We start from the raw sequence: 19,951 nt of genomic DNA, 5'->3' as shown, positions 1-19,951 counted from the left end.
ATTGAGCGTGTAGCAGCTCACTAAGGCCTTGCAAATTGCCCAGTCCGCAATGCTTGAACAGTAATTTTTGCCCTAAAATGGAAATTACGATTCTAGTGATTTTAGAGATTTGATTCTAGTGATTCTAGCAATTCTGGGACAATTGAGCAATGGCGCTTGATTGGGCATAGTCCCATGTTACCAAGCTCACTCCTTATGCTTCCGGAAAAGGAGCTAGGTGTTGGAAATGTAATTATTGTGGAAAAATGTATGGCGGTCCGCCAAAACGAATCAAGGTACATTTTGCTAAAAATTTTGGGCATGACATTGAAACATGTAATGCTTCAAACATTCTTCTTCATGTTCAGAACCAAATTCACCAAATGTTTATGGAGAAAATCACAAATGCCCCTTTGTTTTTACCTTCTATAATAAATCTACAGAGTAGGCATTTTGATGGGGCATTTGCTTCTAGAGCTAATACACAAAGTGCTGGTCAATGTCGCCCTATGAATGCTTTTATAGCCTATGAGGGATCATCTGTGGTGAAAGGCGAATACAAGATTTCAATATTTGGGAAATGCTTGATGATGCAAGAAACATGAACTTAGATGATGTGATATCAAAATTCATTTTCTTGAATGCCATACCATTTAATGTTGTGAAAAGCCTATATTTTTGTGTTAGGTCCAACTTTACAAGTGACTGCGATCATCACACGAAAATATAGGCTTTTCACAACATTAAATGGTATGGCATTCAAGAAAATAAACTTTGATATCGCATCATCTAAGTTCATGTTTCTTGCATCATCAAGCATTTCCCTAATATTGTTATCTTGTATTCGCTTTTGACCAACAGATGATCCCTCATGGCCTATAAAAGCATTCATAGGGTGAAATTGACTAGCACTTTGTGTATTAGCTCTAGAAGCAAATGCCCCATTAAAATGCCTACTCTGTAGATTTGTTGTAGAAGGTAAAGATAAAGGGGCATTTATGATTTGCTTCACAAACATTTGGTGAGCTTGGTTCTGAATATGAAAAAGAACATTTGAAACACTACATGCTTCAATTTTATAACCAAAATTTTAGCAAGATGCACCTTGATTTGTTTCGGCAGACTGCCATACATTTTTCCACAATAATTACATTTCCAATGCCAACTCCTTTGCCAGAAGCATAAGGAGTGAGCTTAGTAACATGGGACCATGCCCAATCGGGTGCCATTGCTCAATTGTGCCAAAATTGCTAGAATCGCTAGAATTAAATCTCTGAAATCACTGGAATCGTAATTTCCATTTTAGGGCAAAAATTACTATTTAAGCATTGCGGACTGGGTGATTTGCAAGGCCTCAGCAAACTGCTCCATGCTCAATTGAAAGTAGAGGCTAACTGACTAGAGAGTGTCGCCCTGTAGAGCTCGGTACGCATGCAACTCCTATAGGCTATAGCCCTCTTGGTCAGATTCGATGTAAGCTTGTTGGGTTGGGCATTTGTGGATGGATGGATTGCTCCATAGCAGCAGGAGAATAGCAAAGCAGTGGAGATGTAGTGGCGATGGTGATAGCCACAACAGCATTAGAAATCTAGCTCCCACGAGCACAATCACCATTATAATTGCTGAATAGAATCACTGAACAAAGCTGTCCGACTGCATTTGGCCGACTGCATTCAGTGGCGGTCGGGATTCCGGCTGAACTTGGTCGGGACCAACAATGGTCAGTATTGAGTAGATCTTCGTGCTTGAGTTTCCGCATAGCAGTCCATGCTTCGACAGCTGCTGTTGTGTCATCCAAGACCACATCGTGCTTGAGATTTGGGACTGCAAAACTCCAAACCCTATTGATAAAATACCCATGCTAAACAGTCGAAATTTTCAGAGAAAGGATATTCTCATGTCCCAGATGAGCATCCACTTGTGAGGCTTTTGCAAGTCTGATTGGGCTGGCGATAAAGATACACGGAAATCCACATCTGCTTATGTGTTTATCCCCTCAACCTTAACTTGGAGGAGCAAGAAACAGAGCATCACAGCTATGAAACCAGAGCTGTCTGGATTAGATTTCTGCTCTTATGTTGTGATAACAGTGACATCCAAGTGAATGAAGCACATCCAGACTATGTCCGGGAGCAAGTTCAGGAGGGCGTTACATGATCCATGTACCCTCTCTTCTTGTTAGCACGACTCCTCAGTCTACATGAAAGGGGATGCATGTCGTGCGTATGGCCTGGAGCTCTCGTGATGCAAGAGACATCTCCTTTGTCTGCTTCAGTACTTCCACTTGCGCTATATTTATAAAAAAAATGTTAATCAGCTCAATGGGTGTCAGCGGTCCATCCCGAAACAGCATTCGCTACTGATGATACGCTGACTGCGGCCGAGGTCTCCAAGATGGTCGTACCTTCGCCGGTCCACTTTCCAGGTGATCCCGTTAACCAGGATTTTGGTGGGCCCATGGTCACCAGCCTCGTGGGATAGCTTTGGTGGCGTGCTTCATGGGTCTCCTCCCAAACACTGGTGCTTATTACTGGAACGAGTCGGAGCCTGAGTGGACACAGACGCGAGATGGGCTTTGATTTAAGAGACATGGATAAAAGCGCGCTTGGCCATCCAGACGTGTTCTTTGAGCGGGAAGGCAATTTCCTTCGGCGTCAGCTCGGGCAGCAATGAGGGACGCTCCACTAGACCGAGCAAAAGACCAGTCTTGTGATCATGCAATCTGTGCTAGGCGATTGAACAGTCGGACTCTCCCACGAGCTGTTTCTGGCCCGTGCTGAACCGCCTGCGGGAGCTCCTGGCGCTTGCCGGGCTGAACTACGGCTTCTTCACGACGAGGGATGTGTATTGGCTTTGTATTGCCTCCGGGAAGCTGGCGATCTCACGTCCACTCAAACGGGTGAAAGCAAGGCCAGGCTGCTTTTGGTATCTTATGTCGCTCTCGGCTGTTGAGCATCACGCCCGCATGTTATCACAGGAGGCGTTATGTGGTAAGCGATCAAATTCTGGAAGGTGACTGACTTTGTCTTCAGGGCAAAGTTGTCCAAGGGTAGGTGCGATGTCTTCCGTGCTCAAGTTCGTGCCACTGGCGAGAATGTTGTGCTCGAGATCAGGGATATGGGGTTCAAAACTTTCTCGGAGCAGCTCCACGACTTTGTCAAGGAGATCTGGGCTTACAAGAAGTTCAAAGGTCTCCAAGGTCGTGGCATTCACGAAGGACTATGGCTTCATGTGTGGAAAGATGTTTCCGGTGCTGGTTCTTAGCTACGAGGGAAACAAGCTTCCTGCCGAGGTTTACTCGAAAGCAGCAGTCCCTATACTGAAGAAGATCCATAAGAAGGGGTTGCTACTCGGAAGATTCGACTCAAACTCAATACTGGTCAAGAACAATGAGCCATTGCAGCTGAGCATTGTTAGATTTTCGGAAGTCGAGGTCCCGACCAAATTTCCAGGTATTTCTGGCGAGAATTGAGAAATCTCAACGCTGTATTGAGGCCACAACTAGTGAGGATAGTGGAGCTTCTTCTGATGAGTTATGTGGATGTTGAGTGTGATTTAGATTTGATCTCTTGAAGTAGATTGCCAAATTTTAAAGATTGCGTTTCTCTCCAAAGGTGGAATCGATTCTTGGTCGCTTCCTCTTGCTCGCTCTCGCATTCTCGCACTTCGCCTTGGACATCCTGTTTGTCAAGCCCAGGCAACCCCTCTCATTCATGGATATGCAGGGTTCCATTCGAGATGGAGACGGCGTCGGTGCCAGGCAGTGAAAGGGGCTTTGATTCTTCTGCCGTCAAGGAGTGTCGATCACCGGCACCCCAACTTTCGCATCGCTGTGCCACCTTAAGTAATCCTCTATGAGCTGCTAACTTAAATTCAATCTAGCTGGACGGTCGAGATCTATTTTCCTCATCTTTTAGGTTTAAGGTAGGGTTCGTGAGCAGCGAGGCGGCTGCGCTGCGCCATGGCCGTCGGGTACGTGCGCTCGTTTCGTGTAGCTTTAGCTCAATCAGTGTTTCCTTGGCAGGAAGAACAAGCGGATTTCCAAGGGAAAGAAAGGAGGCAAGAAGAAAATGTAAGTGTTTGGCGCAGCGTTTTGCTTCGATTTTATTGCTTGATTTCTTCTGTCGTTAGTGTCGACCCTTTCTCGAAGAAGGATTGGTACGATGTCAAGGCCATGTCCACTTTCAATGTTCGTCAGATCGGGAAGACGCTTGTGACGAGAACGCAGGGAACAAAGGTGAGCTTTTTCTACTGATCTCGGTTTAATTTGATGTGTTCCTGTGCTTGTAGATTGCCTCGGATGGTCTCAAAGGGCGTGTGTTCGAAGTGTCGCTGGCGGACTTGCAGAATGACGAGGATCACGCCTTCCGGAAGATCAAGCTCAGGGCCGAGGATGTCCAAGGCCGGAACGTCCTCACGAACTTCTGGGTAAGAGAATTTTCTTTTCTCTCGTGCTAGCTTCAGTATTTGATTGTTCCACTTTCATGCTCGTGCAGGGAATGGACTTCACGACCGACAAGCTCCGGTCCCTCGTCCGGAAGTGGCAGTCCCTCATTGAAGCTCACGTTGATGTGAAGACGACTGACAACTACACCTTGAGGCTCTTCTGCATTGGATTCACCAAACGGAGGCCCAACCAGGTGAAGAGGACTTGCTACGCTCAGTCAAGTCAGATCCGCCAGGTATACTTGAAAAGAAAGAGTTGGTCGTTCATTACAAACATCCTCTCTCACAGATCCGCAAGAAAATGAGGGAGATCATGGTTCGCGAGGCCCAGTCCTGCGATCTCAAGGACCTCGTCGCCAAGTTCATCCCCGAGGTTATTGGGAAGGAGATCGAGAAAGTGACTGCGGGAATCTATCCCCTGCAGAACACTTACATTCGTAAGGTGAAGATTCTGAAGGCCCCAAAGTTCGATCTTGGGAAGCTGATGGAGGTAATGAAGAGCCATCTTTCCAGCGAAACCTTCTTGTGCTTACTGTGCTCTTGTACATTTCTTCAGGTTCATGGCGACTACAGCGAGGATACTGGCGTCAAGGTTGAGCGACCAGTCGGTGATGAAGCCGAACCGGAGGCAGCAGAGGCTGAAGTAGTCGGGGCGTAAGGCATCGTCATTTGTTTTTTCCTGACTGTACACATTTTTGATATCGTAAAGAGTTCAGTGACTCAAATCTTCTAAGTCGCCAAGGAAGACTCGGCGTTTTTCTGCAGGAAGTGAGGTCCAAGGTTTGTGCAGTGCACAAACCTTACAACACCACTTGACATATGAAATAATTGAAAGTATAATGTGGCTGTAGTTTAGTGGTAAGAATTCCACGTTGTGGCCGTGGAGACCTGGGCTCGAATCCCAGCAGCCACAATTTCTTCCAGAAAAACCTTTTCCCAAAAAGTGAGCTTGTAATAGCTAGAATTTAATCCCTAAAGAATCAAATATATAGATCTTTAGTCACATTCTTCACTCTACGGTCACAAGATCAGCAACGCCCTGTCTCTCACGCAGATCAGATTGTTGCTCACCTCTTTCTGCAACCTTCCCTCGAGTAGAGCTACTGGAATCCATATCTTTGGTTGCACCTCCAAGATATAAGTGAGGGAAGTTTGAGTCGTCGCATCTTCAACGCCATGGAGTATCTAAGAAAGACAAAACAAAACAAAACAGCACCCTTAGGAAAAAAAAAAAAAAAAGAGACAAGACGCGCGTACGTGTACCTGTTCGATGCGCCAGATCCCACGAAACAGATTAAAGTCGCCTTCTACCATATCAAACCCAATATCTCTTCGGCAGCCATTGTCCAAGAGTTCCAGTGGCAATTCAGTCACTTCTATCACTCCTTTGGCCCGGAATTTCACACCCAACGCCAACTCCTGCTCACCAATCTGGAAAAACAAAACGGCATAGAGATTAGAATCAGGAGAGAAAAGAAATCTATACCTGCAGAAGCTGAGCTCCATTTTCTCTTCTTTCCAAAACCTTGCTGGAAGCCAAGCCAGGAATAAAGTCCGCTAGCCCCTCGTAGTCAGTTAACACGCCCCAGACTGTCTCTAGTGGTATGCAGCCCATAGAAATCGATGCACTTATCCTACGCTTGTTCTTGGCCACTTTCTCTATGCTCAAAGTGACGCCATCGTCTTCGTCTGGTACCGTGCTCACAAACGAAGAACTATCCTCCTGCGAAGCAGTAATTCTCAAGCACAAGTAGTCCCACGACCTGCCCCTCCTCCATATCAACTTAGCACCACCACCGTTTCTCCTTACAAATCCCGACTTGCCTTGAGACGTGAACCATACACCTGTTGGAAATACGCGCTCCGTCATGAGACCCCTCATTGCGCAAGCCCGTGACTGAATGCCCTATGCAGATAGATTTTTTATACTTGCTCCTTAGCTTCATCTCGGAGAAAGAGGCCTGCTAAGACAAGTCTTGTTATGAAAGGAAAACTCAAATTGCAACCCACCTGAATAAACTTACAAACATTTCTTCATCCTCCCAGCTGAGTATCGCGGCACTCCGAGCTAGAGGACGGCCACTCCTGCAAAATGACAAGCCAGATTGTTGAGAAACAAAGAATCAGTTAGAAATGGTTTACCTCCGCACATTTCGACGGAGGTTATAGTCGCGTGAGAAAGTACATTGAAGCTCCTCGCAGTCGGAGTCTTCTTGAGGGTCATAGTCCGGATCATCCGAGTAGTCGTCTTTCCTGCTCCGTTCGGCTTCATCTTCGTATCCTCTGAAGCGTGGAACATTGGCCAAGAGGCTAAAATCTCCATTCTGCGCTTCTATGACACCAAGGAAAGAAAAAGCCCCGAGTCAGAGAGAAAACTACAAGTCGAGTTGAGTGTCCATACCAGAAGTGGAAGACCCAAAGTACAGAGAGCCGAGGAAGCTCGTATTTTCATCTAGTCGTTTCTGCATGTCCAAAAGGATCTTGTAGCTCAAGCTCGCATAGTCCCTGTAAGAAATGTGAGGGTAAAGAAAGAACGAACCGATATCAACTTACTTGAAGGTAAGAATGCAATAGAAGACGTATAGAATAGCTGCAACAGCATAAGTTCCTCGTATGTAAAGCGCATTCGTCAGATACTCATGCTGATAGTATGGGCTGGATTTTGGAAGACGTAGCGACCAAAACTCGGCCGCAAAAGAGAGACACAGGCCTACACAGGAACAGAGTTACGTAGAAGCAAAAAAGAAAACGAGGTTTTGCTTACCAGCGTAAAGAACGACCCTTCCATTGCTCGTTTGCCTCGTGCCGGTGATGAGGTATATCAGTATGGCAACGGGAACGTAGAATAGAACAGCCTTCACAGTCCGTGACTCGGTCAGAATCGCGTTGTGCAACGCAAAGAGACGCTCCAGGGACGTGAAAATGAGAGCCTGCTTGGACGCAAATACTTCCTGGGCCTTGAGTATAGCCTCGGATCCGTCAGCCAGTCGTTGATGCATCTCGTGGAGCCGCTTGCTCTCTCGGAGCACGTCCTCTTGCATTTTCTCCTGTATTCTCTTGAGGCTTGCTAGGCCACTGAGCGCGGCTTCCTGGCCGGAAAGAAGCTCGTCCTGTCCGGAGAGGGACTTGACAACGTTGCTGTTGATGTCTTCCGCCTTGGACCTCAAACTCGACACTTCCTCTTGCAAGTTCTCCGAGAGAAGCTGCTGCTGGCGAACCATATTCTCCTGGTGATCCGCCAGCTCCCTCTGGAAGGACGACACGGCCAGCATGTGTTTGTTCGTCTCGTCCGCGTACTCCTTGAGGTGAAAGATGCCTTTGTTGAGATCATCGTGCATCTCAACCAGGCCTCGCTTCATAACAAAGTACTCTTCTTCCAGCCGCTGCTGCAAACCGAAGATCTTGTCCGTGTTGTCTAAGATCGACCTTGCCTGGCTCTGCATCACAGCCAGCTTATCTTCCACCCAGTGAGCCGAGTCCTTGAGGTTGCCGATCACTTCTTCCGTTTCCAGCTTAAAAGCCTCGCTCCTGTTTCCAGTGCCAAAGAAGAAAGAACGTGTGAGCGCTCATGGAGTGGTGGAAGGAAGCGACAAAAACTTACTGAAGGTGGTGGCACATCGATGCGATGTCGATGAAAAATTGGAGAAGAAGATGGTGTCGGTGATCGGTGAGAGACTTGGTACACTCCTTGACGGGAGAAGAATCCGGGCAGGATTTCAAAGGATCCTTACCGGAGCTCCGAAGGAAGCAATCGGCAAACTTGTAAGCCAGCCTCATTTTCTTGCTGTCATCCTTGAGCACCTCACGGCAACTGGAGAAGAGGCTCGAGTAGGCGCTGTGCCAGCATGAACTCTGCAGCTTCTTCTTCAAATCCTCGAGGAGCTTGCCGCCCCTCTCGCTGCCTGGCACCGACGCCGTCTCCATCTCGAATGGAACCCTATGATCCATGAGAGGCAGCGCATTGTGTACCTGATCCGGCTGCTCCTCCACATTGGCGGCCTGGCGAGGGGGTCGCCTGGGCTCGACAGACAGGATGTTCCACCAGGCGGAGTGCGCGGGGGGGAGGAAGAGCGAGAATGCGAGCGCGGCGAGGAAGAGGAAGCGACCGAGCATCGATTCCTCTTAGAACCCTAATTCGAGAGTGGCAATTTAAAACTTCCGCCTTTTTAAATCGCAACTTTAAAGATACCTTTCCTTTCTTGAACTACACTCTACTTCAAGCGATTTTTTTTGGTAAACGTGAGATAAGCTCTATTTCAAAATTGATACATCTCAACCAGGGATGTCTGGATATTTAAGTTTTGTAGCCCTATCAGCGATCCGGAAGTGTAAAAGGCCGTCTTCATCCAGGTGACATATCTTTTGGGGCGATCAATCTTAACTCTCGAGTGCCTGATAGTTCTCCGAGACAAGCAAAGTATCAGCCCTCCCAAGGAAAAGAAAGGGAATCAAAACTGAAAACTCCAAGGAACCATAGCTTAAACCTGCTAGCTTGAACTTACGAGTTCTGGATCGCCCCCTGAAACACTGCTCCAGAGAGAATGCGAGTAGCTCCACTCGATATTTCATTGTTTCAGTTCTTGTGGATGGAAGTGTGAAGCCGCCAAATCAACACCAGCAAGCTTCCACTCCAAATCACGCCTTTCCCATGAATCAAAGATTTGAATGTGAAGCTGAATCAAGCCCCCGTCCTTGACAGCCTCTCAGTTGATTTCTACCCGCTCCCTTTACAGTGCAGAGACTCGAAGCCGCGAGAGAATATAGCTGGGCTTTCCTATGGAGAAGAAATCTCCAGAGAACTTTTAAAGTTGTGCAGAACGATATCAAAACTGTGTACTGTTAAGGAAAAGAGGCAAAACAAATATCAAGTAGGACGACTTACGCCCCGACTACTTCAGCCTCTGCTGCCTCCGGTTCGGCTTCATCACCAACTGGTCGCTCAACCTTGACGCCAGTATCCTCGCTGTAGTCACCATGAACCTGGAGAAATGACAGTAAGCACACAAGTTCTTGCTGGAAATATGGTTCTTCATTACCTCCATCAGCTTCCCAAGATCGAACTTTGGGGCCTTCAGGATCTTCACCTTGCGAATGTAAGTGTTCTGCAGGGGATAGATTCCCGCAGTCACTTTTTCGATCTCCTTCCCAATAACCTCGGGGATGAACTTAGCGACGAGGTCCTTGAGATCGCAGGACTGGGCCTCACGAACCATGATCTCCCTCATTTTCTTGCGGATCTGCACGAGAGTGTGTTTGTTAATGAACAGCCAACTCTTTCTTTTCAAGTGTACCTGGCGGATCTGACTCGACTGAGCGTAGCAAGTCCTCTTCACCTGGTTGGGCCTCCGCTTGGTGAATCCGATGCAGAACAGCCTCAAGGTGTAGTTGTCAGTCGTCTTCACATCAACGTGAGCTTCAATGAGGGACTGCCACTTCCGGACGAGGGACCGGAGCTTGTCGGTCGTGAAGTCCATTCCCTGCATGAGTATGAAAACAATGAAGCTAGCACAAAAGGAGAAAACAAAATTCTCTAACCCAGAAGTTCGTGAGAACGTTCCGGCCTTGGACATCCTCGGCCCTGAGCTTGATCTTCCGGAAGGCGTGATCCTCGTCATTCTGCAAGTCCGCAAGCGACACTTCGAAGACACGCCCTTTGAGACCATCCGAGGCAATCTACAAGCACAGGAACACATCAAATTAAATCGAGATCAGTAGAAAAAGCTCACCTTTGTTCCCTGCGTTCTCGTCACAAGCGTCTTCCCGATCTGACGAACATTGAAAGTGGACATGGCCTTGACATCGTACCAATCCTTCTTGGAGAAAGGGTCGACACTGAGGAAAGAAGAAATCAAGCAGGCAAAACGCTGCGCCAAACACTTACATTTTCTTCTTGCCTCCCTTCTTTCCCTTGGAAATCCGCTTGTTCTTCCTGCCAAAGAATCACACATTGAGCTAGAGCCACACGGCGAGAAGCGAGCGCACGTACCCGACGGCCATGGCGCAGCGCAGCCGCCTCGCTGCTCAAGAACCCTACCTTAAACCTAAACGATGAGCATAGATCTCAACCGTCTAAATGATAAGCCAAGCGGCACAATGTCATTGGTACACGTGATCCTTTCCCGGGTTTTTGGTTTTTCCTTCCCGAGGAGCCCTAGCTCGCTTGAAACGAGATGAAGATCCGAAAGGCGAAGCAAGAACATGGCCCAATCTTCTCCGAGGATACACTGGCAGCGAAGATCATGAATGTCAATGTATTGAAACTGGATGGAACAGCCTTTGGTAAGTCGATTGGATTTTATTTGTCATGGATTCGCAACTCTTCACTAGAGATTTCGGTGCTGGACGGCGCGAGCGTGGCCGATCTCAAGGCATCGCTGGAATTCACCGCGAATGATCTCCAGAAGAAATCTTTGGGGCAGGGCTCTGGCAGCATAGATTGGTTCGTTCGTAACTTTAGAAATCTTTGTGTTTAAAATTCCTTTTGTCCTTCCAGGGATCAAGTATGGGCTAATTTCTGCCTGTGCTACATGAATCAAAAGCTCCTGGACGATTCAGCGACACTGCGATCAATTGGAATACAACGCGATGATCAGGCAAGATCGTCCCCCTTTTTCTTTTTTTTGTATTCTCTCCTCTACACGATCGATCTAAATTGTTTGTTTCTGACGAGCAGATCACGTTTGTTTGCCACAAGAGCTGTCAAAACACTCGAAGAAAACGCTGGCTTGGGGGATGCTTCGCTCATCCATGATCTCTTGTCCTTTCTCAAGTTAACTCTCTCTCAATTGTAAATAGAACACTAACAGAGAATGAAAGAAAACTTCCATCTCTCCAAATCAAGAACAAACAAACATTTGTTTTGTGCCAATTGGCAGGAAAAGTCTGAAAAACAACGACCACATTTTCCTCTTTGCTTTGGCTATGGCCGCGTCGAGCGTGAGAGGGGTCAATTTCGCTCTTCCTTCATCCAATTGCAAGCTCATGACGAACAGGAACGGGATTCCAAGCGCCAGTTTCAAGCGCAGCAAGAATCCCAGGAGGAGATGGATGGTTGTGAGGGCCGAGGGCGAGCAAATCCAGAACAAAGGCATGACTCGCGATGGCCCCGCGCAAGGAGGGAGATGGCTGAGTTGCACCACTCGTCACGTCCGCCTCTACGCCGCCGCCATCGATCCCGTGACCTTCGCCATGGATCAGACGCAAATAGATAAGTTGACGCTCATCTTGGATCCCGACAGCGAGTTCCTCTGGCCGGACGATAAGGTGGAGAAAGTCTACGATCATCTCCGCGAGCTCGTCGACACGTATGAAGTAAAACCTCTCCACCGAGTCCTCCGTAGATGATAGTAGTAGGAAAGAAAAGTCTTGACATGGGAATTACAGGGAGCTCCTCTGGACGAGTACACACTTCGCTTGGTAGGATCCGACATCGAGCACTTCATTCGTAAGTTGCTGCTGGCAGGAGAGATCCAGTACAATCTCGACTGCAGAGTGCTCAACTTCAGCATGGGAAAGCCTCGTCTCAACTTGTACTCCCCGGAGCAGGATCAGCAGCAGCAGGATTCGTGAGAAACTCGTAGGGGTAGGAGCAATCGTAGCGCTGGTCATATGAAGATCCAGTAGAGCTGGAGAGGCATCATGAAAGAAGCCGAGAGTGCGAATCCAAACCAGCTGATGTTCAAGCCATCGATGAGCTTGACGCATTGTCCCGTCACCAGCACGTTGAAAGCGTTGTGGATGAAAGTGCAAGTGAGGATGTCGTTGACGTTGGGGATGAGGCTGTAGACGGTAGCGCCGGCGGACATGGCTGTGGCCATGTTTTGATAGTTGCTGTTGAGAATGGGAGTGTTTGATGCTGTGCAACTGGCCTGAACGTCGTCGACGCATCTGTAGGGGCCGAAGTCCTGGAGGAATGGAAAAGCTTACATCAGGATCTTAGAGCTCGAGCCAAGTTAGAACTTACAGTCTGGAAGTCTGCCATGGGGGTGGTGCCTAGAGCACAAGCAACGTCGGCGTAGCCAGGACCAGCTCCATAGGGGTCACAGATCTGTGGCAAGCTCGAGCCGGTGTTGGAGTTAATGGTAGTAATTGCCGAGTTGGTCTGAGCGATGATGTCCTTGAGTGCTGATTTTGCACTTCCCGTGGTGGAACTGGCGGAGGCCTGTGACTGGCACGGGAAGATGGTGGCCAGTGTTGTGGTGGTCGGATCAGCGTTATACTCCCGCATGGCCTCGCATGCATCGTTTGTAACACTGCGAAAAGTCACAAGAGGGGGAAGCTTAAATTCCACCTCTAGCTTTTTTAAAGTTTTCACGTACCGGGAGAGAACGAAGTCTAGTCCTGCCAGTAACCACGCTGCAAAGAGCATAACCGCCATTCCCATGAAAGCTCTGTTGGCACGGCGTTTAGTAAAAATCCGAAGAAAAGGTTTAGATGCTGAGCTCACTCACATATTCCCGTATGTAGACGACTGTGCACAAACAGCGACTGTGAAGAAAAGGTAACTGTGAGATTGGCGAGAACCAAACAACTTGTAGAAGCTAAGAGTTACCTAGACCGATCACCGCAAACAAACATATGAAGGCTCCAATGATGTTGAGGAAAATAAAGCTGCAAGGTGATCAAACAGGTCGTGACGAAAATGCCAAGGAAGACGAGTGCGCGTCACTCACACTAGCTTGAGATAGAAGGGGATTTTCTTTTTGATCTTGGACACCTTGACCCCGATTCCACCACTCCCACCGTCGACGTTGTTAGCAGCTGATAGAATGTTGGCTGAGGCCGTAGGATCGGATATCACGCCCGCTGCACTCTTGAGAGACGAGACAATCTCATCCGCCGTGTCCAAAACAAAGTCTGTCGCATTGATCACTACATCCGTGGTCTGTTTCAGCTGTTTTCCAGTCTTCGAAGTCCCCCAGAAAAGCACTGCTGTGCCTGCTCTGCGCACAGCTTTAGAATAATGAGATGGATTGCTCGGATGAAGAAGAACAAGTAAAAAAAATTGAGAGTACTTACATGGTACACACCAGCAAGAGTAGAAGGGAGGTCATTCTCGAGCACCTTTTCAAAAGGCTTCCCCCTTCATCCTTGGTTGGAAGCTTGTAGCCGCAGAGGTAGCAGCAGAATTTGCAAGCGCAAACCATGCATGCACACATGAAGGTGAGGACTGCCAGGACGTAGCCCCAAATTCCAATGAAGGCCACAGACTGTGGAGGACAAAAGCAGGAGTTTAGAACACACCGAAGAGGAGCGGAGAGAAACCAAAGTTTCCATCGCCAATCACCACTTACGTGGGTGTTTTAGTGTGCATGGAAAGCGACGAGGGAGCATACAGCCCAGTAGTGCTTGTTGATGACATCGAACTCTCCATTGTACTTTTTGAACTTTTGAAGGGCATCAAGGCGTGGAAACTTGAGCACAGCAATGTTGAGCGCCTTGGTGGCTTTGGACGCGACCTGGTTTGCATTGCTCCGGAAGAAAGCCGGCACCTAGAAGATGGAGAGAACCGCAAAAAGAGGAGGATTATCATCCGGCATTTCCTCTCGAAAAACTCACATTGACATCGGAGACATTGAAGATGCCTGGCGATGGCGCCCTCCTGCCGTAGCCAGCTGCTCCAGGCGCCAGCAGCAGCAACGCAAACCCTAATCCCAGACCTAATCCAAAAGCCCAGCCTCTCCTCCGCATCACGAAAGTCTGAAAACCCTTTGGCGCGCGCGCGCGAGGATAAGAGATGCTGGGGTATATTTGAAGAATCATTTTTTGAATATGCTGGATTTGAAACTCCGTTTTGATAATTGAGCATAAAAGGATATGTATAAAAGTCGTCCAAATAAGCATGAGATATTCACTTGGTTATTCCATGTGATTTTTCATAGTCAACTTTGTGTATGAATGCATAGGTATCATAGAGTTAACTGAACAAAAGGACTACGCACTTTTTGGGCACATAAACCAGGTGGACAGTCTTACAGTTCATGATTTTGCAGAAGCCCTTCAGGATCTCGGGGACGATTGCATTAACAAAGGTATTGTGCATGCAAGTCGAGATTTTGATTGTGTAAGAAGTGTGTTGCTGCTAATTGACAACACCCATGACAAAAAAGTAAATCAAATTAATATCATTTCAATGCTATAAAGTGGATGCATGTCCATTCCTTGGGGTGAGCAATGAGATAGAGACAAAGATGGACAAGGTTCTGGTCACGAGATTTGACTTGAAATTGTTTGGTTTTAAGGCTAGAGACGACAGGATTCTAGTGCAGGTCGTCCTTTCTGCTAGAAGCTGTGTTTGCCTGCTGTTGCGATCTTGTGGCGAGGAACAGGTCCTGCAAGAGTAATTTCAACAAGCTCAAAAGAATTAAGCAGTGCTTATAGAGGGCTAGCTCTTGAGTTCTTGTTTGTTTTTATCTCTCTACACTCCAACCTGTTAGAAGGAGAGTTTTGTTCTTGCCTGATGCAAACACTGCTGTTGGGATTTCCAAGCCAAAGCTATAACACCTAGCTCCAAAACCAGCCTTTCTAATATGAAAGCTAGTATATTAAGAACTTATGGACTGAGGGAAACTTCAATCGTTCATGCTGCTGCTGCTGAGCCCGAGATTGTTTCTTTCTTGATTCCCTTTGAAGATGAAGAAAGTGGAACCTTCTGTTTATCTTAAGCAAACGAAGTGTTTTGGCAAACACACAGCAAATTATTCCTTATTTGTAGTATTAATATTATTACATATTTTAAATCCTTTAGCACCTCATTAATATTATATTTTTCCTTATTCCTAGTATTATTATTATTACATATTTTAAACAACTAGAAGCATAAGATTAACATTCTTCCTTCGGAGGCTTAAATAATCCATACACTCAAGGTAGAAGAATATATTGATAAGATGTCTTTTAGAGTAAACAGCAATATCCCTCGTCATTGTCAACTCCTTTGTTTTGCTTTTGCTTAGTGTGTGACAACAATTCATTTCTTAAGATTTGGACCTCAACAACCATGGAACTGTCCGAGAGGGTGAGCTTAGCACCTGTGAATCCCTGGCTGATGCATTGATCCCAAAGATCTTGGAGGCCTTCTGCAAAATCAGCAACTGTAAGCTGGTGCACCCGGTTGAAGTGAGCAAAAACTCCAATAGAGTTCTCTATGGCAAAATAGAGCCCTGGAGTAAAATTCCTTAAGATAAAATTTCTCCATGCACCTGCAGCACTTTCACAATAGTCTTCTTGTTGGGTTCTCTGACTTCTACGCCCCACACATTCATGATATGCCACAACTGAGTAATTCAAGGATCTAATGACAGAATTTAATAGTAGAATCCACATTAGCAAATATCTCATTGTCGCTTATGATATATATGAAAAAAATGTCTTTTTATAAGATACAATTCAAATAGAATTATCTTCACTATAATTTTGACTAGTTTGAAATTATTTTGTTACAATTGTTTTATTCGTTATCCTAAAATATCTATTAATTATTAATATATAAGGTTTTAATCTAAAAATAATTTTAAATATTCTTTTAGATAAATTTCTATAACTTAAACTAAAGTTGCTGTTCTTTTTTAACAGAAAAGTCCTGTTTAAGAAATTATAGAAATTATAAACATATTTATTTTTATAAAAAATATTCTCATTAGGTCAGAGATTAATACTAAAATATCCAAGTATATACTAGGTACCTATAGGTTTAACCAAAAATAGAGTTGGAAATAGATTGCACTGCCAAACATTCTTTTAGAAGTACTTAATTAATTCTAGTATAATATTAATCATTATTCTGAAAATGTTATAAATATATAAAAATAAATAGAAATAGGATGAATAAATAAAGTTTTATAAATAATTATCAAACTTAGTCAATCATTATTGTAGGAATAATTGCATATCCTATTTAGCTGTATATAAATACTCACTTTTCTTTGTTCATGTATTTCCAACAGACAATGAGATATTTGCTAATGTCGATTCTGCTATTAAATTATGTCATAAGATCCTTAAATTACTCAGTTTTGGCATATCAAGAATGTGTGGGGCATAGGCGCCAGAGAACCCACCAGGAAGACTATTGCGAAAGCGCTGCAAATGCATGGAGAAATTTTGTCCTGATGAGATTTACACCGGGGCTCTATATTGGCATAAATCGCGGTATTGGAATCTTCGCTCACATCAACCGGGTGCACGACCTCACAGTTGAAGATTTTGCGGAAGGCCTCGAAGATCTTTGGGATCACTGCATCCAACAGGGATTCACAGGCGCAAAGTTGACCCTCTCAGACGGCTCCATGGTTGTCGAGGTGCAAATCGCAACAGAGGACCTCCTTTCACACACTGAGCACGACAAAGGAGTTGACAATGACGAGGGGTATTGCTGCTTACTCTAAGCCACACCCATTATCCGCATATTCTCCTACCTTGAGTAGAGTACACATGTATCTTTTAGAGCCTTGGGAAGGAAGAATGTTACTAAGAATAAGAGAAATTGTTATCATATGGTTTGGAAATTGGAGCCCACCCAATGTTGTTGGAGTGACTTGCAAACATCAGTCAAATGAATCCATTGGCGCCACCTTTCCAAGTCATGAAAGAAAATTTGGGCCCTTTTTAAAAAACAAAAAGCGTCCCAATCCTGACCGTACACCACTGGCCCAACGGCAACCACTTGGGAGGAGAGTTTCTCTTTCATTTAAAAACAAACGCCAAAGCTCTTTCTTTTACCCATCACAACCCCCATTTCTTTCCACTTTCTTTCCCCTCTCTTTCCACGCTTCAAAGACGAGGTATAGTAGAAGAACAACGCACACACTCACATAAAGAGTTAAGTTTTTGTCCTCCATCTCGTCCGCTTTGCCCTTCTTCCTCTCTAGGCGCCGGCCGAGGCGCAGATCCACGCGCTTGGTTTGGAAGATTGGAAGATTTCTCTCCTTGCTCTCCGGCGTCGGTTGCAAGCAATCCAGCTCCAGTGACAGATCTAGGTCACGGCATTGGGGAATTTCTTGGAGCAATGCAATGCAGTAGCTCCCGCGAGGAGGAGGAGCGGCAGTGGGGTAGGTTTTGGTTTCTAGGGGAATAAATGCGGGAGGAAAGAAGAGGCGCTTGGCTGGTTCTTGCTTAGCAGAGCGAGGGAGAAGAAAGAAAAAAAATCTCGAAGGAAAGGGGCAAGAGGAGAATCATGAGCACTTCAAGATTTATCAAGTGCGTTACCGTCGGAGATGGTGCGGTGGGCAAGACTTGCATGCTCATTTCATACACGAGCAACACTTTCCCCACTGTGAGATTTCGTTTTGTTCTTTCCTTTTTCTCTAACTCTCTTGGGCTGGGATCGTTCATCAACAGGATTACGTTCCCACTGTTTTTGATAACTTCAGCGCCAATGTGGTTGTCGATGGCAACACTGTCAACCTTGGGCTCTGGGACACTGCTGGTTCGTCAAAAAAAAATCTGTGTTTGATTTGAGGATGAATCAATCTCTCATCTCTGGCTGCTTCGTCACGCAGGTCAAGAAGATTACAACCGCTTGAGGCCCCTCAGCTATAGAGGAGCCGATGTTTTCCTCTTGGCCTTTTCCCTTATCAGCAGGGCCAGCTATGAAAACATCTCGAAGAAGGTTACAATGGTTTGCTTTTCGCCTCGCATTTTCTAAATTTGTTTCTTCGTCTTGTAGTGGATTCCGGAGCTGAGACATTATGCTTCTACCGTGCCTGTCATCCTTGTGGGTACAAAGCTGGGTAAGATTAACGTCATCCTTTCTCCGTTGTAATTGCTGCTAACGGAAGTGTTGTTTTGCTCTCAGATCTCAGGGATGACAAGCACTTCTTTAACGATCATCCGGGTGCTACAGCTATTACCACTGCACAGGTCATAACACCTTTGCTTGTCTCGACTCTTTACTGAATTTATAAGCCACGTGATGCTGCAGGGCGAAGAGCTGAGGAAGCAAATCGGGGCGGCTGCCTACATCGAGTGTAGCTCAAAGACGCAGCAGGTTTGGCTCGGCCCTCGTTTGAGGCACATCTTTCTAAAACACCCTTCGTTTTGGTGCCCCAGAATGTGAAAGCTGTGTTCGACGCGGCAATCAAGGTGGTGTTGCAACCTCCAAAGCAGAAGAAACGAAAGAAGAAGCAACGGGGCTGTACAGTGCTGTGACGCCGGGACACACAAAACAGAAGCGAAGGGGGTGCAATAATCCTTAAGGCGACAAACAACTATCTATGAAACTGGTACTATCCACCAGATACCATTAACTAACTGTGGTCTTCAATTCTTTTGAGGAGGAGAGAGCAGAGACAAAAACAAAGCATGGTCAGTAAGAGTTTGTACCTACTGGAAGAGATCTACGGAAATTCAAGTTTGATGGTTTTTCGTGTGTAAGTTTTTCTTCTTTTCTATCACTCTTTGAGGCGGACAGGTATGCCGACAAGTCTTTTTTCCGGCAGCAGTGTGCTCACGGGGGGGCTGTGTGATGCGTGAAAGCTCCTCTGCCTCGAGCACTGGGCGCTCCCTCGCCCCCCTGACACACAAAACTGATTTTTTTTTTTTTTTTTTATGTTCTCCGCTCTTCTAAGGTGTAGTATTGTTTTGAGACAACTGAGGAAACCGTGAAAGATATGAGTAGCTTACGATATAACGACTTTGCTGAGCTTTCCTTGCTGTTGCAATCAAGCTAAGATGGAGGTTCCAAAACACACGAATATGCTTGCCTAAATTTTGGAATTTTGGAAAGAAATTATTGTGCCTTGACTTTTCCTTCTGATAATTGAGGACACAGTCAAATAAATAGATTATTTCTCACATGTTTGCAACCAAAATGTATATGTTACTGTCACTCCTGGTCTTTAATCTCGCCATTGAATCCATTGCTTATTCAAATTTGTCATATCGTCAATGTGTAGGTTATAGGCACCAGAGAACTCACCAGGAAGACTATTGTGCGGGAGCTGCAGCTGCCTGGAGGAGTTTCATTGCGAATAATTTTAGGCCAGATCTCTATGTTGGTATACATGGAAACTTTGGAGTCTTTCTTCACATTCGCCATGTACATAGGCTTACAGTAGATGATTTTGCAGAAGCACTTCAAGAGCTTTGGGACAGATGCATCAGCCAAGGTTTCACGGGTGCAAAGCTGACAATTTTAGATGGTTCCATGTATGTCGATATTGAGATCTCAAGAGATGAGTTGCTCTCACAAACTAAGCACGAGAAAGCAGATCAGCATGTCAATAACGATGAGGGGTTTTGTTGCTTACTTTGAAAGGCGTTTGTCTTACAAATGAAGAAATCTAACAAAACTTTAAAATTTTCAGTGAATATGTATATCATTCATGTATTTTAGATGTAAGTAACATATTACATTTTTTAAAATAAAAAATACAATTCAAAGTAATGTATAATGACACTATTTTTGTGTGTGTGTGTTTATATATATATATATATAAGTCATTACTCTCAAATATAGAATCCACTGGCTAAGGATTTCATTCTAGTTTAGTATTCTAGGAAAGAAGAGCCACCATAGATAGATTCC

At 45.7% G+C, this 19,951-nt stretch overlaps 9 protein-coding genes and 1 non-coding gene across 12 annotated transcripts; 5 read left to right on the top strand and 5 right to left on the bottom strand.

Annotated features, from left to right (window-relative positions):
• The first annotated feature begins 3,879 nt into the window (after positions 1-3,879).
• Positions 3,880-5,166, top strand: LOC9658082 (40S ribosomal protein S3a). The gene is made up of 7 exons (XM_002987286.2): positions 3,880-3,951; positions 4,004-4,051; positions 4,111-4,216; positions 4,270-4,407; positions 4,476-4,661; positions 4,715-4,915; positions 4,982-5,166. The coding sequence occupies exons 1-7, from the start codon at positions 3,941-3,943 to the stop codon at positions 5,081-5,083; spliced, it is 792 nt and encodes a 263-aa protein (XP_002987332.1). The 5' UTR covers positions 3,880-3,940; the 3' UTR covers positions 5,084-5,166.
• A 100-nt stretch (positions 5,167-5,266) lies between these two features.
• On the top strand, positions 5,267-5,338 carry TRNAH-GUG. The gene has a single exon. It is a non-coding gene; the product is annotated as a tRNA-His (tRNA).
• Positions 5,339-5,445: 107 nt separating this feature from the next.
• LOC9658081 lies at positions 5,446-6,307 on the bottom strand. Its single transcript, XM_002987229.3, has 3 exons — positions 5,912-6,307; positions 5,689-5,856; positions 5,446-5,610 (listed from the first exon to the last, which is right to left on the bottom strand). Exons 1-3 carry the CDS (start codon positions 6,305-6,307, stop codon positions 5,446-5,448), a joined length of 729 nt encoding a protein of 242 aa, XP_002987275.2.
• LOC112341280 (protein GAMETE EXPRESSED 1-like) lies at positions 6,279-8,573 on the bottom strand. 3 transcript variants are annotated; one of them, XM_024661190.1, is made up of 7 exons: positions 8,027-8,573; positions 7,190-7,953; positions 6,979-7,135; positions 6,827-6,930; positions 6,568-6,757; positions 6,436-6,510; positions 6,279-6,386 (listed from the first exon to the last, which is right to left on the bottom strand). In XM_024661190.1, the coding sequence occupies exons 1-7, from the start codon at positions 8,536-8,538 to the stop codon at positions 6,368-6,370; spliced, it is 1,821 nt and encodes a 606-aa protein (XP_024516958.1). In that variant the 5' UTR covers positions 8,539-8,573; the 3' UTR covers positions 6,279-6,367. The 3 variants fall into 3 exon arrangements, 2 of the variants coding, with proteins under 2 accessions (XP_024516958.1, XP_024516959.1); XM_024661191.1 differs by having other exon boundaries at positions 6,285-6,386; positions 6,576-6,757; XR_002990490.1 differs by having other exon boundaries at positions 6,371-6,386; positions 6,611-6,757.
• Positions 8,574-9,225: 652 nt separating this feature from the next.
• LOC9663005 (40S ribosomal protein S3a) lies at positions 9,226-10,514 on the bottom strand. Its single transcript, XM_002987228.2, has 7 exons — positions 10,412-10,514; positions 10,307-10,354; positions 10,152-10,257; positions 9,961-10,098; positions 9,717-9,902; positions 9,462-9,662; positions 9,226-9,405 (listed from the first exon to the last, which is right to left on the bottom strand). Exons 1-7 carry the CDS (start codon positions 10,420-10,422, stop codon positions 9,304-9,306), a joined length of 792 nt encoding a protein of 263 aa, XP_002987274.1. The 5' UTR covers positions 10,423-10,514; the 3' UTR covers positions 9,226-9,303.
• A 35-nt stretch (positions 10,515-10,549) lies between these two features.
• On the top strand, positions 10,550-11,253 carry LOC112341281 (U11/U12 small nuclear ribonucleoprotein 25 kDa protein-like). The gene is made up of 4 exons (XM_024661193.1): positions 10,550-10,704; positions 10,753-10,864; positions 10,919-11,018; positions 11,099-11,253. Exons 1-4 carry the CDS (start codon positions 10,596-10,598, stop codon positions 11,174-11,176), a joined length of 399 nt encoding a protein of 132 aa, XP_024516961.1. The 5' UTR covers positions 10,550-10,595; the 3' UTR covers positions 11,177-11,253.
• A 24-nt stretch (positions 11,254-11,277) lies between these two features.
• LOC9658080 (NAD(P)H-quinone oxidoreductase subunit M, chloroplastic) lies at positions 11,278-12,194 on the top strand. The gene is made up of 2 exons (XM_002987285.2): positions 11,278-11,736; positions 11,809-12,194. The coding sequence occupies exons 1-2, from the start codon at positions 11,347-11,349 to the stop codon at positions 11,992-11,994; spliced, it is 576 nt and encodes a 191-aa protein (XP_002987331.2). The 5' UTR covers positions 11,278-11,346; the 3' UTR covers positions 11,995-12,194.
• On the bottom strand, positions 11,998-13,468 carry LOC9663004. The gene is made up of 7 exons (XM_024661192.1): positions 13,455-13,468; positions 13,098-13,362; positions 12,977-13,035; positions 12,876-12,912; positions 12,744-12,815; positions 12,389-12,677; positions 11,998-12,329 (listed from the first exon to the last, which is right to left on the bottom strand). Exons 5-7 carry the CDS (start codon positions 12,806-12,808, stop codon positions 12,030-12,032), a joined length of 654 nt encoding a protein of 217 aa, XP_024516960.1. The 5' UTR covers positions 12,809-12,815; positions 12,876-12,912; positions 12,977-13,035; positions 13,098-13,362; positions 13,455-13,468; the 3' UTR covers positions 11,998-12,029.
• On the bottom strand, positions 13,361-14,093 carry LOC112341282. Its single transcript, XM_024661194.1, has 3 exons — positions 13,984-14,093; positions 13,719-13,916; positions 13,361-13,634 (listed from the first exon to the last, which is right to left on the bottom strand). Exons 1-3 carry the CDS (start codon positions 13,998-14,000, stop codon positions 13,493-13,495), a joined length of 357 nt encoding a protein of 118 aa, XP_024516962.1. The 5' UTR covers positions 14,001-14,093; the 3' UTR covers positions 13,361-13,492.
• Positions 14,094-17,172: 3,079 nt separating this feature from the next.
• On the top strand, positions 17,173-18,798 carry LOC9663003 (rac-like GTP-binding protein 5). The gene is made up of 7 exons (XM_002987284.2): positions 17,173-17,698; positions 17,764-17,851; positions 17,925-18,034; positions 18,092-18,155; positions 18,221-18,285; positions 18,347-18,412; positions 18,475-18,798. Exons 1-7 carry the CDS (start codon positions 17,600-17,602, stop codon positions 18,571-18,573), a joined length of 591 nt encoding a protein of 196 aa, XP_002987330.1. The 5' UTR covers positions 17,173-17,599; the 3' UTR covers positions 18,574-18,798.
• The last annotated feature ends 1,153 nt before the right edge of the window (positions 18,799-19,951 follow it).

This window comes from Selaginella moellendorffii, unplaced genomic scaffold (assembly GCF_000143415.4).
Source record: "Selaginella moellendorffii unplaced genomic scaffold, v1.0 SELMOscaffold_80, whole genome shotgun sequence".
NCBI lineage: Eukaryota > Viridiplantae > Streptophyta > Lycopodiopsida > Selaginellales > Selaginellaceae > Selaginella > Selaginella moellendorffii.
Note: the sequence above shows the minus strand (reverse complement) of the source record. Positions and strands in the feature narration are given on the sequence as shown.